This window comes from Bombus impatiens, unplaced genomic scaffold (genome assembly GCF_000188095.3).
Source record: "Bombus impatiens unplaced genomic scaffold, BIMP_2.2 scf_1461, whole genome shotgun sequence".
Classification (NCBI taxonomy): Eukaryota; Metazoa; Arthropoda; class Insecta; order Hymenoptera; family Apidae; genus Bombus; species Bombus impatiens.
In genome coordinates, this window is record NT_177880.1 from 1,191,215 (window position 1) to 1,211,686 (window position 20,472).

The window sequence follows — 20,472 nt, forward strand, 5'->3', positions numbered from 1 at the left end:
TACAAATTTCCTGAGCCGAGATTCCAACGAGCTCTTCTTTTATTTAACATAAAGAAAACGTGCTCTCGTTCTCTCTTAATCCGTATCTCTCGCCGATACCCTCAAAGAGGTTAGACTCTATCTACGACAGGGGAGCGCTCGCATATTTCCGGCCCACGATTTAACTATACGAAAAACTTGAAATTTATATCGCTGGAATCCCACCGGTATGATACGTTCGCACTTTGTTCCGTTGTACGCTCGAACATTGGCACGAACCAGATAAGGGTAATTTTGGACCGGAAGATGGTCGCATTTGTATGCAAGGAGCGACGCGCGAAGGATAGAGGCAAGGGATGAGACAAAGGGGCGGCGGCACCATCCACGGAGGAACAATGAAGAAGATAAAAAAGGGCCCGAATCACAGCGTCAGACCAGGAGAGACATTGTAAAAACAAAGAGCAGCAAAAAGTGATTTGTACTCACGCGAGACCGAGTTCTTGAACAGAGAAGTCTCTGTTTGACTGTCGTCAACGTTCGTCCAAGGAGATACTCTTACGCTGAATACCGAGTCGTTCTTTACCTTACATACAGTTCCAAAGTATTCATACGCTGCACCGGCTAGCAAAACACTCGCATTGCATTCTGACTCGTACCGTGCTTCTCTTATGTCGCTTCGTTACATGAACTTTTATGTTTGCTATTGCATTCTCCACGTAATTGAACGCAACATCGTGTTTCCTCCTTCCATCGGCAAGTTTTACATTTTCTGCTCCTGCTTTCTTCGATCTCGTTCATTTTATATTTTCGTAACGAAATAAAAGTCGCCAGCTCTTTAAGTCGAATTGGCTTATTATACATGAGACGGTAGAACGTTAATTTTTAATTCGCGCAAGACTTGGAATTCTTAAAATACAATCGTGTCACGTTATTCCAGATATTTTCGAATTCATCTTTTATGATTTTTTCCCAAGAAATCTTCTGATATACTTTTTGTATCGTATAATCTTTGAGGTCGAGTCGAGTTATCTCGCGAAGTAGAATTTTTCGACTTTCATAATGCCAGTTTAGGCTCGTAAAACATCTTTCATCGAATTTTCCTTGTTCTAGTTCTCGTTCGTTCAGATACCGTGTGCCTAACGAAAGAGACGCGCAGCCACGTCTCGAAAGTTCTCCTCTTTGCGTTATGAAAAAACTTAGTTTCAACAGCTTTTCAAAAGTTGAACTTTCGTAAATTGAAGGATACACTGGACGAGAGGTCGCTAATTGCTTTTTATATTTTCTTCGCAACAATGATCGTTTATATCGTACTTTAATATAACTTATTAATTATTTTTATAAAATATTAAAAACACGTCGAAGATATAGATTTCCGAAAGAATCATACTCTTGGATACAGTAACCGTATCGATTATCTTTCGTCTTGTTTTTCTCACTCAACCTTATGTTAGTATTCAATCCATCACGGATATCCCTTTTTACGGTTTGCCCGCTCCAGGCTCGGTTTAGAAGTGGGAGCGTAACAATGCGGCGCAAACGAACTTCTACCGCAATACAAACAGAACCGACAAAACGCTCGTAAAAGTTAAGAAGTTAAGAGATTGCGGAGTTTTTCAAGGTCGCTGACGCAGCTTCCCGTTAGCGGGCTCAAAGCTACGGGACCAGATTTTTCAACGACTCCCTTCTGCCCATAATCGGGGATCTTCGTCGGGGATATTTTAAACAGTCCATTAGAATTCAGACGCCACGAACTTTTCCGTTCCGCATGCAACGAAACGCCGCGTTAAACTTTCCTTTCACTTATTTCCAGGGTTAAGAAATTCATCTTAATCACTTGTTTTATATGCCTGGTCGTTTTTTAACGGTAATTCGCGAATCTTTTACGTTAGACACCTGGTAATTTCACAACATAACGTAAAGTAGAAATTAAGTCGTAGAAATGAATGTTTTTCTAAGAGCAGTAAAGCAACGTGAAAGAGGTAGCGTGCAATTTAATTTCAAATAGATTTAATTAGAAGATGATCGTTTTCTTCATCGATCGAAGTGAAGTTGATGTTGGACGGTTACGTAATTTTAAGCTAACGTTCTCCGACTTCTTTCTTATGTCACTTTAACATGATGGAAGATTATCTACGATGGGCGGGAAGTTCTTCCGCACTTTGTTAATAACGATCGCCTTTCCATCAAAATTGTACGCAATCGATCACATTCTTCATCATAGATTACTCTGCGCTAGACTTTGACCGACTTAGAAGGTTGTAATATCTTGCATCTGTGAAACATAAAGAGCGCAAACAAATGCGTTTGAAAAATATTTGCCGTCGATGTTTCTAAAATTGTTCATGGAAGAAACAGGAAATTGAGAAAAATTATTTGTTACCACGTGTCATAGAAAATAAAAATTCGAATACGATTAAACGCGTGGAATCCACGAGAACTATATGTAAGGTATATGTAAGAAATTGAATCAATCGTAGATACAGGGAATCTCTAGGAATCTGGCGTATTGATAATTAAGAAGGAACGTCGAGAGCTTCCTCAAGAGGGACTCGAAACTTTCCACGTCGTTGGAAACGAAATACGAGCGCGCAGCTACTCTTGCCTCGTTCGTACGGATCCTTTCATTCGTTGCCCACCCTTTGTCTGCTGCGAAGTGATCGTCAAAGAGCTACCCCTTGACTTTTCCCACGTCTGGTCATTCACTTGCTACGTGAAAAACACGGAACACCGGTGTGCACGAGGTACCAACGACACGAAGAAAGAAAAGGAAAACCGTGTGGGTGGAACAAAGAGACATAGAGAAAGAGAGTATGGGATAGCGCAGGGAAAAGAGAAAGGCAGAAGAAGAGAGAGATTTCGGTTGAGAATCAGAAGGAAGAGTAACACAGCCCGGGGGTTCCATTTCAGGATGCACGAACTTGCCTGTGCCATTCTAGGAAATAATCTTCACCGACCCTTTTACGCGCGTCTGGTGTCGTCTTTCGCCCTTTCGACCTCCCGATGCAAAGCTACCCTTTGCCTTTTTTTCAACCCTCTCTTTTTCAGCGTCTTCGGGGATCGTGGCTTTGCCTCGTTCTCTCCGTTACGTTTCTTCGTCTCCTTTTCATCCTCAGTCTCTTCAGTGTCTTCCTCTCAGCCGGTCCTTTCCCCCTTTCTCACCGTAGCTCTTTGTTTCACGCGGAAATCAGCATACTCGGCGGTGGTGGACAACGCGCAAAACGCCGGAAGCCGGATGGCAAAAGCGTGGAATAATCGAGATCACGACGATTCCGATTTCAGCCGCGGTACAAAGACACCTCGACAGTAATCGTTCCCATGATAGCGGCCGCAGCCATCTTGCACGGTTTACTTCATCGTCTCGGGACGAACAACCTCGTCTCTGGGGAACTATTCTCGGAATAGCGTCCATTTTCTCGTCAATACGAGCGTGGCTGTACTTAGACCAAGCTCTTTGATACATTCCAATAACGTAACACGTTCGCACGCGCCATGATTCGATCTTTATTGCTAATTACGCAACTGGCTCGCGTCGCATCATCCGGACCGCGTTCAATCGGCGTGGTACGGCGACAACTCACGGACTTAACGACGAGGTGGCTCTATGTGGCACCACGAGCCGTAATTTCGCACGTGTTCACTACTGAAACACGGTCAATCGCTTGCGTGGAATACATGCGCGGAAGTCGTACAATGCGGGTACAACAGGAAATGCGTGATATCTTGGGAGAGTCGTGAATTTACGAGAAAACTTAAGCGGGATCGTATTGCTCCCTTGGCACATAAGATTATTGAGAGCAAAGGATTGATATTACATTTGTGCGAGGAAATGCACCGTTCTATTACTTATGCAGTCACGTGAAAATCGAAGATATTTGGAGATATTATTGCTGTACATTTTGCTTTACTAGCGTAGTGCAAGTGTGAGTAATTGTGTTCAACGAATTCGAACGTTCTACTGCTTGGATAATTATAATCTAATAATTGAATTTTACTATTTTGTTAGTTTTTTTCCATACTAAATAATCTGTGAATGATTCCATCTTCTTTTCTGTAGTTTCCTACCTACGAGATTTGCCTGACAGAAAATATAACGCCAATTAAATGCGGTGGAAAATGTATAACGAGGTATTCAATTTACTGCATTAAAACATTTGATTTATCAAACAATACGTCTTCGATCGAGCTCGATGGGTATAATAACGAGAAACATCCTACCATCAATTGTAGACGATTCAGGAAACGAGAAATTTGTATTGTCAGACGGATATAAGGCGAACAAATATTCTATGTATAACTTATACGTTCATAATTTATTATCGACATTAAATCGATCGGTATAAAAACTAATTAAGTGCATATACCTTTAATTGTGCTTCGCTTCGTCATTTTGCTGAGCAAAGAAGCAAGCACTGAAAAATTTAAGGAATTAGCGGAAAAACAAAATTATCGTAATGGTAATTCAAGATGTGTTCATGACGCTTTATGATAGTACAGGTGGTAGTTGCAATTCATCGCGGTACCGACCGTCTGTGATTTTATAGTTTTAATGCCTGAAGGAAATTTTTATACCGGCGATGAACGACTGTCGACCAGCCGTGCCCGTAGCAATAAAATTTTTTTTTATTCGCTGAATCTACCAATGGTATCATATGCGCACGTAGGTAGAAAGAAACGTATAGAAAAGGGACAAAGATGAGAGTAAAATGGAGAGAGGCACGCTATGTGCGAATATCTGCGAATTGAAATACCCTATGAGAAAATTCCGTGAATTTTCAGACCTAGTCGCGGGTATGGGTAAAAATTGTGCTTGTAGCGCGAAAGTTGTGCCAGCGGTCGTGCTCCAGCGGACGTTTATCATTCCTTCTTTTAATTACGCTCTAACGAGTGTTAAAATTGTGAATTACAGTTGTACGGGCAAGAAATCTGGACGAAACGTTTCGCGCGAAAGAACGAACTGGATTTTACGAACGATTTAACGAATCTCTTAGATATATAGGGTAAGAAACGCCAATCGGATTTCAACGACAACCGTAGTCGCTTTCTCAATCCATTAAAATCCGCCATGTGACTCGCCGCGGAGGAAGATTAAAATTTCTTATAAGAGAATATTAAATAAGGCTTCAAATTATAATATTGTTAACGATCTACTAAAAAAGTACGCCGAGAGAAAATTAAGTGTCGAATCACGACGTTTTTCGTGGATTTCAAAGGAAATACTAGCTGTCTAGTGCGAACTTCGTTCGTGGTTAGATGAAGGATCGGAGATTATGGTCTTATCAGAGGTAGCAGTGGTCCATGGAGCTAATAATGCTCAACTTCGATTAATATATAGAGAATTAGGGTTCTCCCCAAAGTTTCCCGCCGCTCAGCCAATATTCCTGCCCTCTACATTCGAGATAAGCAGCTTACTTTTTTTATCCTCGCGTCGTAATACGTGCGATGACCCGTTAATCGACGTTTTTGGGATTCTGCTGAAGTTTTTTCTTCAATTTTCGCCACTATACGTTTGCCACTTAATACGTTAATAGATCTGATTTTCTTGAAACTTCGAATTTATGAAATCGCTGTATGCGAATTTCGCGTCTTGACTTTAACTTTTTACAGTCTTACGTATCATATTTCGATCAATTGTTAATTTCTATTTACTGTATCCGATAGAGTTCCAACTGCGGACGAATCTTAAATCATCGAGTCACGTTGTAATCAGTCACGCTTCTCGAAGTGAGGTAAGAATAAATAGAACTAACCGAATAATGAATCGTTCGGCAGAAAGAAAATTAATAAAGTTCTTAACCGGCGGTGCAGCGTGTACGTGATCGAGGGCATCGCTCGAACGCAGGGCGAGACGAAGCTTATCAGAGTTGCACGTTCATTCGATATCAATCCTTTCGCTGACCCAGACTTCTCTGCGTTTGAGTATCGATGAACAAATTTCGATTGATGAAATCACGTGAAAATGATCGATGTCGATTACTCTTGTTCGTACTTGTCTCTTCTTCTCTACAATGCCGTCATTTTATTCTCTAAAAGACGATATCGATCAAGTGGCAGCTACGATGAATAATTCACGAAGATTAACGATAAAGTTATACCGCTCTATTAGATCAGTAAGATTATTAAACCGTGTGGTTACTAATAAAATGGTTTCACTTAGGTAAACACTAATACCAGGCAATTAATACGAAGGCTAATAAAGCTCGTTCCTGATCAACGAAAAGAATTTGAACGAGTTTGTAAGCTTCTATCGGAAGAGTATAATTTCCTTCGTAATAAGTAATTAGAAGTATTCAAATTGTTCCAAGTCTTTCTTTGGTGGGAACAATTTTGGTTTAATAATTTTGTACAGGTTATGATAACTTTGTTAGAAGAAGGTCATGTCTAATGTATTAATTAGATCAGCCATAATTTATATGAAACATCGTTGGCCGAGAAGGCATTTTATCTTACATGGAAAAGAAAGTTCTTCCGACTGTTGGGAAACTTTTATGGCTTCTGAGAAACTGCTTGATATATAGATTGTGAAACGTGTCTGGCCACAGACGGACTAATTCTACTTACGCTTTGCTTTGCTTCGTTTTATACATATTTTATATAACATATATTTTGTATTAGTCTCTTGCATCATAGTTGTATAGATTTACCGTATTCTACTCTCATCTTATTACACTTCTTGATTCGCGTATTATTTCGAAAATTATTTTCGCACAGAGTTGTTCGTGTTGATCACGTTTTGAACGAAACGACTCGTCTATTATCGTCGTGTTGTATCATGCGAAAGATTCGAAATAGTCTACGCTATGAAAGATCCTCTTGTGGCAAATGCCGATTCCAATATTCACATATCGAATCAAAGAACACTTCTCTTACTAAATTCTACTTTTACGAACTCGAGTTTTATCCAAACTCAGAGACCGCGTCGTATGTATTAGAGAGTCAGCGTGTGGTAAATCTCTAATTTGATGAGCGCGTAATGTAGATTTTATTTACACAGGTTTGTTGACCGAGACTGGAAAACGTCCTTTCTCCTCAGTCTTTTTTACCAGAGATCATGACAGGTCAGGGGGAGGATGTGTTATTGTCGAGACGTTTTTCCACGCTACGAAAATCATTTCAGCGGTTCAGCTGGAAACGCGGCGTAATTGCATCCCAGAGAAAGTAATTAATTATGCAGGGATGGATCGAAGAAGGTCATTTCTCCTTTTTTTTTACGGCCGTAATTCACGGTGCCTGTTTCCTCCTCCCACTCTCTCCGTGTTTCTTTCTTTTTTCGCTCCTTTTTGGTTTTCCCTCGAATCGTTTCCACAAAACCTAACCAACGTTTTTAGAATCTCTTTTTATATTCCTACTCGCCTCAATCCACTTCTTTCGTCTATTTCTTTGTTTCCTTTTTTTTCTATTTGTTCTTTTTTTTCATACCTAACCAACTTCCGCTGTTCGGAAAGCTCGTCGATCGATGGATCCGCATTTTAAAGCCGTGACTCGATAGATGGGCACTTTTACCTTTATGATAGCCACAGCATGTATGGTATCGAGCGGAAAGAACGCATTTAAAGAACAATAAAAATGGAGAAATATTCGAGTAGTTGCATGTCACGCGCAGACGAGAGGTCGTTCGATTTTAGAATTTACATGTTCTTTATTCGAGAACCGATGTTCTACAAAAATGAATTGTAAACAAGTTGGAAAATGTCACAGAATGAACCGGAAAGTTTTAGTCACGTAGAATGCGACAAATTGCTGCACACATGGCTAGCTAATCCAGTTAAGTTGACTATTGCCGGCAAGTAGTCTGGCCACGTTGTTATCCGTAAAACGAGTGCCGCTGGAAATCGTGGTCGATTAGAAAACGGCTGGCGCTACGATCTTTTTCGACGTGGAGCACGTGAACCCGGGCAACCAGAAAATCTCGTAATCGCTTTCGAAAGTCGAGCGTAATTACGTTTGTTCTGCGCTATTGACGCTCGATTTTTATTAGCCGATCCCGGCAACTGGTCTGGCGAAACGACTGTGGAGGGATGAGCGACAGCGAAGGAGTCGTCGAAACCACTATCGTTTTAATGTCAACAACGTTGATATTTTAGCGGATGAACGAAAATATCAAGATGATCAAGAAAAACACGATCTGTGTTTCAAATGATATTATCAAATTGGGAAACTGCCAAGTTGTTCTTCGATATATCGATATTGCACTCGGAAAAGTACAATATTCCAGTTATATATAATACGTTTAACATTTTTAAAAGTATAAAGTGTTAGGTTGTGCATCGATATATCTGACTACACAAATTTTACACATTTTCTCTCTAAAGTTTCTCATACATACATTCTAGCTGCGGTATAACCATTTGTTTATTTTGTTTGTATTTGTTTGAAAAATTCAAGAGACATGCTCAAAAGTCATCAGAAAAGGACGTAATATGGTCTGAGATTTTTTCACGCCGCTATATTACTCGAAATTATCGACGAGTTCGATCAAAGAACCGACTCAAGAACCCACTAATCGACTTTAATATAAACAAACCGCAAGCACGCTAGAAAATAATTAGCTAGGATCGACACTATCGTGCATGCATCCCTACACCAAGCCAGCCGTTCCAAAACGGTACCGAACGATCGCTGGAAACGCTCTAACGATCGCCGTTGCATAAATTACGCTATCAAGAATCTCGCGCATACAGCACGTAGGCGGAACCGTCAAAGTCTCATAGAATTCCAAGAAAATTTATTCTGGCGCAGTTCCTTCTCCTCTCCATATCGTTGGCTTATAACGCGTGCACACTGAGGACAGAGCAGACAAAAGGCGTAAGGGTAATAACACGATCTCGAGCGAGACGAGCAACGAGAGAGTGTCGCCCTCGTTCGCGTTTAAGTATTTATTTAACCGGTGAACCGGAGAACCTGGAACAGGAAGATGGAAACGGCGAAGAAGGCAGTACGATGATGGTAGGGCGAGGAATGCAAGGGAAAAGCAATGGGCGGACCACGCGAAACTCTTCCGGTCGAGACGTTCTAGGGGTATGAAAGTGCCCCATGGGCGTACTGCGGACTTTTGCCGGACACAGAAGTACCATAGTGGGGACCGACTAACAGACACGTACACAACCGACTTTTACCTGTCGCAATGTGCTCGCACCTTTACACTCTGTCTTTTCCCTCCTTTCCTCTTCTCATTTTCTGTTTCACCCTCTCGTTCCTTTTCTCATGTACTTGCACGCATCCGGCACACGTACTGCGGTCCAAATGGAGACTTTCTTATCCACGAATCTTGAGAGCAAAGCCTGGTGCATTGGCGGAATGGTAAAAAATTCACGTGGAGCGAAAATACGTCGATGCAGTTGTTATTGCGTTCGAAGTTGAAATAATTGCACCGGGATCGGAGCGGAGGTATTTTTATGATTATCATATAATCATGGTGAAGACTGTACGAGAGAATAGAAACGTGAAATATTTTATTTTCCCTTGCGACATTCGACAAGGGGTGATACTGGGAAATATCGATAATTTAAAATATAGATACAAATATAAATAATATTAAATAAACGTAGCTAAACGTAAAGGTAGGAGTTCGCTGATAAAATTGAATAGCCAGAATAGAAATCGAATAAGCGATGCAATTTATGGTCAATCTACGAGTTTTTAAATTACAAATAAAACGAACAAAACATCGAACAAACAACTACAAAAAAAAAAAAAATGGTAAAAAGGATTAGATACGTATTAGCGTCGATGACACGCGTTACTTTTAATTTTCTACATTCGATTCGCTGTTCGAATTTCGTGCATACGATTCGATGTTAGCTTTGTTACAGGTGCACGATCTTTTGTACAGTCGCACACTCGCTTATGCTCTTGAAACTGAAACTTTGGGCCAACCCGTTCCTCCCTTCAACCACTCCACCCCTTCCTCCCCTCTCTTCTCTTCTCCATCCAGTGCACCACTCGTAATCCTAACGTTTGATTGCACCTATTACGGTTGAAGCACCTAATACGTAACTTTCGAGACTGGTGCGATAGGTCGGTGCACCAGTCGGCTAAAATCGATTTCACCTGCACTTCACCTTCCCTTCCGTTCGCTCTCCTGCACCCTTCCCTCTGGCTCCACCTGTTTCTCCTCGTTTGCTGTCTCAATTACGAACAAAGACGCGATGAACCTGCACTCCGACCCTTTTTGTCTTTTGTTTTTCTTCACGAACGGTGTTATTTGATCGCTCTTCGCGTTGATTATCCGCTAATGCTACCTTATGTTATTATCTACGATGAAAAGAATGCTAAGGCCCTGCGGAATTGTAACAAAAAGACGAATGTAACGATAAATACGTGGCTAATTATAAAACTAATCGCGGTTTATTTATTATCTGGTATCTCAAACGCTAATATTCCGCTGAAAATTGTAAATCGATTTATTGTTGACGGATTTGTACGACTTCCTAATTGCTTGACCGCGTTCAAACATTTTTATTGACATTTCTATTCCTTTGCTTTCCCACTATTCCGATGATACACCGTGTTCATCAATTTCGGCCAACGTCTGCCAATTTCGATTAACTTTTGCCGGCAGTGCGAGCTCGCATGCACGACTATCCAGATCGATCAGCTTCGACCACGTTTAATCGTTGTCCCGTTCATCAGTTTAATTACGTGTTATACAACCAGCCGTTCTGGGGATAGCAGTTTCATAAACGCTAGTATTCAAACGAATAGACAACCGAGGAATAAAGAGGTATCGTTTGCAATCGACGCATTGCTGACAACCAGACAGATTCGATAATGAAACGTACTCTTCTTGAACCGGTTATCGTTGATCATTCGGGCAATTAACGTGCTTACTACGGTCGACGAGTTATTTTTCGAGGCATGTATCGATAACGCGTACCTTCCTTCATTTTTATTTCTCTATATTCTGTATACTTTTTTACGAGTGCTGTGTTTCCCAATTTTTTTTTCTTTCTTTTTTTTATCAATACATCTGACTGGCAAACTCTATTCGTTATTGTCCCAAAAATGCTGCCGATGCGTTTTCATAAAAGTTCACCGAATGTTTTATCGAACATCGGAACGTTTTCCCAGTCCGCCATTCGCGTATTTTACTCGAAATTTAGATTTTTGCGGCTTTCACCGGCGTGCAAGTTGATCTTGTCTTCCGCAGCCTTTCCCGTGAAAACTCTGTGGCCCTTTTCGAACAGTATTCCGACGATGTTTCATCAACGTTGCAGCTTCATCAGTTCCTGACGACAGAGTGATGCATTAGTATCAGTATCAGTAGTTTGGTATCTGTGTGTCATCAGAGCTCTGACGAAGCTATAGTTGCGCTGCTGTTAGGGCGTCGGTACGCCGTTCTGAAAGGAACTAACTCACACTCGCGAAACTCTAATAACTGCGACCAGGAATTAGTATGTGCGATATTATTTCCTATTTGCATCGATATTCACAAAGATTAAAGCGATAAAGAATTCTAATTACTATATAGCTGTAGATTATCAGAATTTTCACTGATAGAATACCTCGAGACGATAAGTTCAGTTCTTTACTATCTTTTTAATCAGCAGATACCAATAATTAAATTAGAAACCGCGAGATAGCGGTGCTTTGAATTCCTTCGACTCGTTCGCGATCATACATTTGAATCTTTTCACTCATTGACCGATTGCGACTCGTCAACCACGGCCAGGCACAGCATTAAGCATTCAAAGAGCCGACAAAAAAGTAGATGCATTTGCATCTCGCGGTGCAACTGCGACCTACCGGAAAAAAAATATAAATAATTCAACGGTTTTTGTGAGTGTGCCGAAGGGGGAGCCGATTTGGGTCGAGTTGGAGGTCGAGCTGGAGGTCGAGTCGATCGGACCGTGCCAAATTGTCAAATAAATGCATGAAAAATGCTTGCGCGAACGGCAGCGAGCGTCAGGAAGAAGCCGGCGCTTTCAAACCGGAAGTTCCGCTGGCTGACTATAAAATTTCCATCGAAAATGACGCTCTTGCAATCGACTATCCGAAATTATTGAAGTCGTTCCCGTTCGCCGTTGAGCGAACGGTTCGGCACATCCGAAATTGAAAGGCGACCGATGTTGGTAATGTTAGTGGGAAAACTGCGGCGCCTGGGATAAGTAAATGTATTCGAATTGAATAAAAATACCGACGAGAGAAGAAGATCGGGTCGATGGTGTTTTGTATGCAAATTCGCGATGGTAACACTTTTGGAAAAAGCAGTGGGACGTGGTTTTGAATATTTGTTACTTGTTAATTTTTTAAGATGAATATGCATGTATGTTCGGATTAGTCGATATGTAACAGTTCACAGTTGTCCCGTTGTACGAAATGGTAAAAAATTTGTAGCTTCACATACTGTTCGCGTTATTCAATATTTTCGTCACACAGACATTGTTAAATGTTGTTATGGTAATGCCCATGAATTGAAGATATGGTTCTCTATTTTATTACGCTATCAACGGGTTGACACGTCCACTTCGCTAATCTGTTATCGTTTTAAACAGAAACTTCTATAAATACCTTCTAAGCCAGTTTATCGAATCGAGCGGCCTCTCGTCTACAACCCTAAGCATATAAGCAGCTCGCGAAAGAGGAAACGAGAAAACGGAAAATGGAGTGAGATGCATGCAATATCGGTTTCAGAAGCTATCGTATGTCTGAGGGAAGATTCGGTAAAGTGGTACATAATCCCGACGACATCGAGTGGTCGTAACATGAGCGCAATCATTAGCCAGAATATTCGGCGTGCAGTTTTGGAATATCCGGCGATCGAACGGCAGACAAATGGTATATACTGGTCCGGTAAGGAATCACCAGACTTCCAGCCTCGTAGGAGGGCATATCGGGAAAGTTTTAACGGTGCTTCATTAGTGAAAATAGTTTTGGCGCGGCGGTATTCAACAGCGAAACGTCCACCGCGAGACATTGCTAATCCGAACGTACGGTCGTGGAATAGTTGCAGCTGGTCGACGTTCCTCCGTGACAATAATCATCGACCAACCGTAATTGTATAAGGGACCCAAACATGGCGAACGAAAAATTCTATAATTATATTAGTTTGGCATGTCTAACGTCTTGAACACCCTGCGTCGTATGATCTGCTTTTCTCTTCCTTCATTTTCGCTCCAATATTTTGAAATTATTAATACGTAGTGGCGTATATGGCATATGTCAGTGCTGTCCAAGCTAAGCTCTATGATATAAGAAGCTGTCTATATAAATTCTATTACCAGAACATATGTATCAACGAACATAACTTGGCCTGAAAATGCGTTGATCTGTCTGCTTCTAGTGGCCGCGGGTAGAAGAGGACAAAGCCGCGTAAGGAGCTCTGCCCGTGGACAGCTCTGGCGTAAGTGATATATCAGCAGCTTTCCTCTCGATTCTTCCAAACAACCAACTCTCGTTTATTGCACAATTGTCATCTGAATATTCCATTATCAAAAAATAAAAACAAATTAGAAGGACGCAAAAATCGACGTCGTTCTCGTTGTACGGTTGCGTACCGAACAAGCAACGTGGTCTGAGAAGCGGAACATTCCATTTTTAACCGCGGTTATATTTTCATAACGAGACAGCTCGTAATAGCGGATATCTTTTTTGCGAACAAACGTCGTCAGTTGCGCGAGAAGTCGCTAAAGACTGTGGGTCTGTTGAATGGAGTATTTAGCGATTGACAATGAGGATTCAGAAAAACTGATACAGAAAATCGACGACTGTTCCTCTTTGGTCCGTCGATTCCCTGATTTTTTATTGCTCCCGGCAAAACATTTTCTTTTTTCTTTTCATTGTCTTTTTCGTTCCGTACTCCCTTCTCCACCTATCCAGGTTCTCTCCTTGGGACTTGGCTCACCTCTCACCACGCCCATCCTGTCGTCGTTTGCATAAAGTGGGCTATCTGCGCTTTTAATATACGTAAATGAAGTTACGCTGCGGAACTAATCGTATTTACATGCGGAACGGCGATCTCCTTTGAGCCCTTGTCGCACTTATTACTGCAGTTTAGTCGACGAAGATCGTTTTACGGCGAAGATGCGACCGGCATTATAACGTGGATCGATCAGCGACTGATTTTGTTTGACTTCACGAACTCGGAATAATTGGTACGTTGGCGTTTCAATTTTGTTTGACCACGTACGGACTGATACCACTTACGAATATTCGAACGTTGTGTTTATTTCGATGCGTATGAACGAACTTTTAACAGGATAACGACTTTTTATCGCATTATATTAAAAATATCGGTAGAAGGTTATTTATTTTTGGCTATTAATTAATTGGCTATTGATTATGAAAATGAAAAATTAAATATCGTTACGTTCGATTTACGCCGAATTTATAACGTGAATTCATAAATACGTTACACATTATAAATTCCTACTCCTCGAAACTTCGATATCAAGCTAAAATTTTTCGATTAACGAAGACGACCATCCAATTTTCAGGTTAAAAAATTCAATTTGGAAGTTCAGAAATGATTTTAATTTTGAGGCGAAGCACGTGATAGTTTTCGCGAAGAATTCGTCTCTCGATTGGTCACGTTAGAGCGCGAGACGATCAAATAATTCAGATTGGAATCCCGGCGAATCGTGGCTCGATCAAAGATTTTCAATTACGTCAAGGAACAAAGTTTCGTTTTATCGGTGGTCCACGAGTCGCGTCTCTATGACAGGAGGGGATTACGCCATTACACATTAATGAGAGCGAGGCTTCCGCGTAAGATACGTACGAATGAAAGATAAACGCCATCCTCACGAGACACTGTTTGCAGAGCTCTCATTGTACGTTACTTGAGAAGTTGCCGCAACTACGTCGAAACGATATTCTTGCCAGGGCTGCCGCGGAAACTTTCGATGAGACGTGACATTTTGTCGTTCCTCCGCAATCATGCTTAATTAATTATCGATCGAGCCTCGCCCGTTGCTCCCTCCCACACCCCCGCTTGATAACTGCCTTTTCTTTCGTAAATTTCGATCAGCAAACCGTGTGTTTGATTTAGAAATTGTTACGTGAAAGTGTATCGTTGATATAAATCATCTAAAGTAGATTTGTCGTAGTTGCAGTCGTCTTATTACTTTTTTATTTGCTTTCAATCGCCAGTAGTATATACCGTCATCTGTAATAAAAAGTTTCCGATAAAGTACTGTGTGACAAGATTAATCCATTAAGAGGCAACGTTACGTTCGTACATTTCATTTTAAAGTTTTATTTCAAAACTTCTCAAAGCCACTTTGATCCAGTTCTGTGATATTTCATTCGAGAAAATTTCTAAAACTGAAAGGCATAAATAAATATCAAGTCCACTGGCAATACGAATATTCGTACGTAGCACTATTTGAAGTTGAAACGCATAAAATAATCACTCGCGTTAGACAGAGAGCAACAGTTACAAGAGACGAAACGTTGATTCGATTTGACACATAGGGTATGAATTTCCTTAGGATTTAGACAGTGCGTATGAGAATACCAGTCTGGTATTATCGTCTGCCACAACGAACGTTGCATTTCGGTCACGCACGATCGAGTATTATCGTTGTCATTGTTATATCGAGTATTCGTGAGGTAGCGAGCATACGGCTGTAATCGTGGTCTGGAGCAGCGCTTACAGAATATTGCGGCCCCGAACACGCTGTATTGAGATACACATATCGATAACGGACTACGGATAAGCACGCTCTAAGAGCTTGGTGAACCGCTGATCCGACTTGCACCCACAGTTCTAGAATGCACTGCCGCAATTAAAAATATTTATTCGCGTTGCGAGTGTGGTAGATACGATTATGGATTCTAAGATTCTTACGGCGATTATCCCGACGTACGTAGGAAAGATTTATAGCTTTTGTTTATATTCGCATATCCGCGGTGTGATCTATAGTTTAGAAGTTAATTAGTTGTTAGAATGCAGCGGTGTTTCCAGTACACTTCAAGCAATTAATATTATCATATATTTATGAACTTAACACGAACGAAACCCACGATTAACTTTTATCTATAACGCTTGCATATATTATCAAGTGGTTGCAAAGATTCATTCCATCCGTGGTAAAATCCTTGACAATGTCTTTTCTCGTTCATCGCACTAACGAACGACAGGATATTCGCACTGGTTTAACAAATATACCAAAAACGCCAAATCTATCCATCCTACTAATACTCCAACTAATTCACTAACCCTCTTCTCTTTTCTCTTCTTTTCAGATTCTGTGTAACTCACCCCCACTAACACCTACGCTTCGTCCAACAACGAAAGCGCGTTAATCGCGTCCGAAATGACTTCTCCGTCGATGTAACGAAAAGGGATTTAGAACGAGTCGCGCGCGAATCGTAGTCGATCGAGCAACACGAGCGGTCGTCGCGGTCGTTCGTCGCTCGAGATCGAACATGCGAATTTCTGAAAATGCGCAGGACGAGCAGCAACGGTTTGAAGCTCGACCTGACGGAGAACACACCAGGTAGCTCGTTATCGAGGCTGCCTAATTTAGTCGAGCATGCGGAGACCTGCCAGGCGTTGTCCACCGGAACCGGTGAGAATTTAAGCAGCAAATTGCCAAACGTGGTCGAAGGCTCGATGGACTATGGTAGCGAGCGTAGATCCTCCCGGTACCTCGAGTACCAAGATTCTAAGCCGTATCAGGATGGCCAGTCGGCATCGGGGTTGCCCCCGTATGAGCAGGGCTACCACGATCAGTCGAGCAGGGGCTACAGAAGCTACGAACGAAAGCCATACGACAGGGAGGATATTGACCGATACGATAACAGAATTTATCCAGAGGATAACCTGAGGTACGATCGTCGGGGGGATCAGAGAACGTATCAGGAGTCAGACTTGGACGCGCCGTACGAGAGAAGCGATGCCCAGAAGCTCAGCAGGACTTATCCTACGGAACTTCAGGAGGCAGGTGGTAGGCGATACTCGAGAGATTTAACAGATTACGAGTACGCATCTAGATACGCGGAAGAAACGTTGAAGCTCGAGCCGAAGAAAGATCACCATCACCATCATCATTCGGGCAAAGTGTACGAGCCGACTCCGTCGAAAGGCTATGAATCCGGGGTGAAGACGCACGATTCTGCTTACGAGTTGTCTTGCGCCGCGCAGCAAGACCTTTCCGGCAGAAAATACGAAAGTAAATATCACTCTGTCAGTAAGATGTACGGGACACTGCCGCGATACGAAACGGGTAAATCGTACGAGCCTAGATCGTACGAGTACGAAGAACAGGCTTACGAAACCGGTGCCAAGCCGTACGACTCGAAGTACGAGTTGACCAGCTCGAAGAGTTACGAGAGGGCCAAATACGACGGTTCTTCGTCCTCGAGGTATCAAGATAAATCGTACGATCAAACGTTGAAGATCGGTGAATTGGGTTCCTCTTCGTCTGCCGCGTACGCTAGAAAGACTCAGGATCAAGAGGAGACAAACGCGGAAAAGATGAACGGATACAGGAAGAACAATTTCGAGGCGTACGGCGTTTATTCGGATCCCGAGGATGATCATGGATTCTTGGCCGAGAAAAAGACGCCACAGTATCCGTACAAGGGCGTAGTAGTGAATGTTAGCGGGGAGTCGAGCGTCATTGACCAGAAACGTGGGAAGGATGGCAGGCAAACGGAAGTCGTCGGAAATCCTTGGTGCAGGCCTACCATACTGTTACTCCTTTTGGTCCTTCTTGTTGTTATCTTCGTGTTCGTCGCTGGAATTCTACTGTATCTAAACTGTGAGTCATTTTGCTTATATCTCTTCGCTAGTTTCCATTCTATCGGGTTTATATTTTACAAGGATTTTCAAATGGATACATAGTTTGCATTATGAACATATTCGGAATCGCTTGATACGATTCCGAAACGCGAAGAGTCTTAGTAGTTAGGAATTTCTTATATTTACGACCGAGAACGTAACGAGAAAATTGTTGGTACTATAAAGACAACAACGGTATCTTAAAGGAATCGGTATTCTCGTTCAGATTCCTTCTTCGCCGTGATGTTTACTCAAACCAGTTGCTTTCTTTGTGCCTGTACATTTATTTTAGAAACGATGAGAGTCATTTAAAGTTATAGGTCACGTTCCAGGGAAAACGAATGCCGCTAGCTAACAGAGAAGCTTTGTTAAAGAAAGATACGAAATTAGCAAAGTTTTCTCGGCTATGGCTACAAAGACTCTTCTCGTTGTTGGAACGCGTGCTAATAGTAGGTCTGTTTCGATAGCGGATGTTCTTTTTCTTTCGTTCCCCGTTATTTCGTTTCTTCATTTCGCGTCCAACCGATACCAAAGGGCCATTTAGTTAATGAGCATCCGATACCAATTATTTACGGTCGTCCATGTGACCGCCATAATAATGGACGGCGACGACGACCACGACGACGACGACGACGGCAACAGCGACGTCGACGACACGTGCTGACGATACGTTAAGCCGGAACGGTTGCTGTCTCCCAGCCAGTTTTATATATCGAATTTGACATGCCCGGCACGTACGGACTTGCCACTAGCGAAACTATTCGGTTGGAATTACAATGTGAACGGTAAATGGAAGAAGAGGGTTTAAAGAATAGAGGTGGACAAGAGTGACGTACACCTTGGGAATCCATTTTGCTCCACAGTGAATGTTCGGACGCACGATGTACGGGATACCGCACCGAATGAAATGTATTAAATTTTCCTTTCGACGCGGTTGTCGGACTTGGAAACGATTTTTGAGCACTTTGTCAGATTCTTTGGAAAATTTTCCTCCTTAGTTACTGCCTATGTAACTACGCTTTTATTCGTTACTCGCTCTGAGTACTTACCTGAAAGCATTTGAAATTTGATGATTTTGCGTTAGATTGGGAATATTGTGGCAATGATAGAAATTATTTAGACCAGAACGATAGATACGATATAAATTGTTTGAAAAATATTTTAAAAAATATAAATTCATATTATATTTAAAAAAGATAATTTTTACCATTCGAAAGAAGGTGTAACTCGTTTTTTGATGGTCATACGTTTAGAAGAAGTAGATATTATTTAGTTGCAATCAAAATTTATTTGACTGTAAGACACGTACGTAGTAAGCGTGTAAGATGGTGAGAGAAAACAGATGTCAGGAGAATCATTGGACATCTTTCCCTCCTCGTTTATGAGGTAGCAACACGCCCGGGAACCGGCATCATGCTGTGCTCTCTAGAGGAATATAAACTGACTCATTTTGAACCAGCTCGTCGTTCACCTATGACGTTTGTTCTATGTTTTGATTCGAAATTCAATTACGGTTTAAAAGCGCATGTAAAACGATGCTGAGAACAATATATAATTTAATATCGTTCAATTAGTCTAGTCAATAATTAATAACTTCCTTGGTTACTCGTGAAAATAATTCAAAGCATATAACACAGGATTGTGATTATCAATTATCTAAATTACATTTTCATTAAATTAATCAACGAACGCTACAAGTGGTATGAATATTTATTTGTGCGCGCGAGTATAATTTAGTCGTAGATTAAAATTTAAGGAGTGCAGGTAATTCTTTCATTTTCTATAACGTACGTGTACGTAGAACGTACAAATATTTGACATTGCTTACAAATATTTTGACAGAATATACTTTATTAGACTTTATTGTTGTATACAACAATGGATTCAGAACGTTCCGAGTTTCACAATTGAAAAATAAATAAATGTCTCATTCCGAGATTCATATACGAGTTCTCCCATTACGGTAGGTACCCGTTCTATAGATCAGTGACTCGACCAATTACGTTTGAGTATCCATTCTTATACACACATAGAGTAGTTCCACAAAAATTATCATCGTAGATATATTATAATTTATTGCACTATCTCTTCTGCGTTTTATTATTTCTACATATCTACGTTAGGTGTCTGTTTGGCCGTGCGTCATTCGTTAAAATCTCTTCTGTGGTGTTTTCGGTGCCGTCGGTTCGATTCGGCAAACGTCGATCGGGAACAATGAAAGCGAGAGGGCGAGCAAACGAAATGCTGCCGTCGAGAAGAGGAGAGGAAACTAAAGAGAGAGAAAGAGAGAGAGGAAGAGTTTTCACACAGTGGCCAGGAGGCATCGGGCATGGACGTTTTCCCTTGCGATTTCCGAGCGGTATCGTGTCGGTACTTTCGACGAACGATGACCGCATGCAACGAACAGAGAGAAGGTTCTCTGTCCCTGGACGAGAAGACCGGAAAAATAGCAAGTTGAAAAGGAGGGTCGGTAGCAGACGCCCCTCCTGTTCTCGACTATTCCGAGTGGCTGCATTTGGCAGCAGCCGACAGGGCGTTTGAGCGATTCGGTTTATTTTCGGGTCAAGTTTTCGTCCGACCGCTTCGCAATCAGCCATTGCATTGTCCAGAGGACAATACATTTACTGCGAGCAACGGCGTAGGAATTCGTCGAACGCCAGGCAACTCGTTCACCTTCACCCACCCCTCCGTGATCGTCAACCGCTCTCGTCGAACGTCGTATTTTCGGTCGGGATTTTCGGAAATTCGATTTAACCGGCGAAGTCGCG

The 20,472-nt window shown here is 41.7% G+C and overlaps 1 protein-coding gene across 9 annotated transcripts in view; it reads left to right on the forward strand.

Moving 5' to 3' along the window:
• The window catches only part of LOC100749423 (agrin-like), a 389,618-nt gene that overhangs the window by 106,920 nt on the left and 262,226 nt on the right, over nucleotides 1–20,472 (forward strand). For 4 of the 9 annotated variants that reach the window (XM_033324075.1, XM_033324076.1, XM_012392589.3 and 1 more), the window contains exon 2: nucleotides 16,165–17,684. The exons of 1 other annotated variant lie outside the window; for it this stretch is intronic. In XM_033324075.1, the coding sequence (XP_033179966.1) occupies nucleotides 16,364–17,684 (1,321 nt within the window). In that variant the 5' untranslated portion in view covers nucleotides 16,165–16,363. Of the gene's footprint in view, nucleotides 1–13,258; nucleotides 13,319–16,164; nucleotides 17,685–20,472 lie in introns of those variants that run through there. 4 more of the 9 variants (XM_033324077.1, XM_033324078.1, XM_024371631.2 and 1 more) reach the window with 3 other exon arrangements.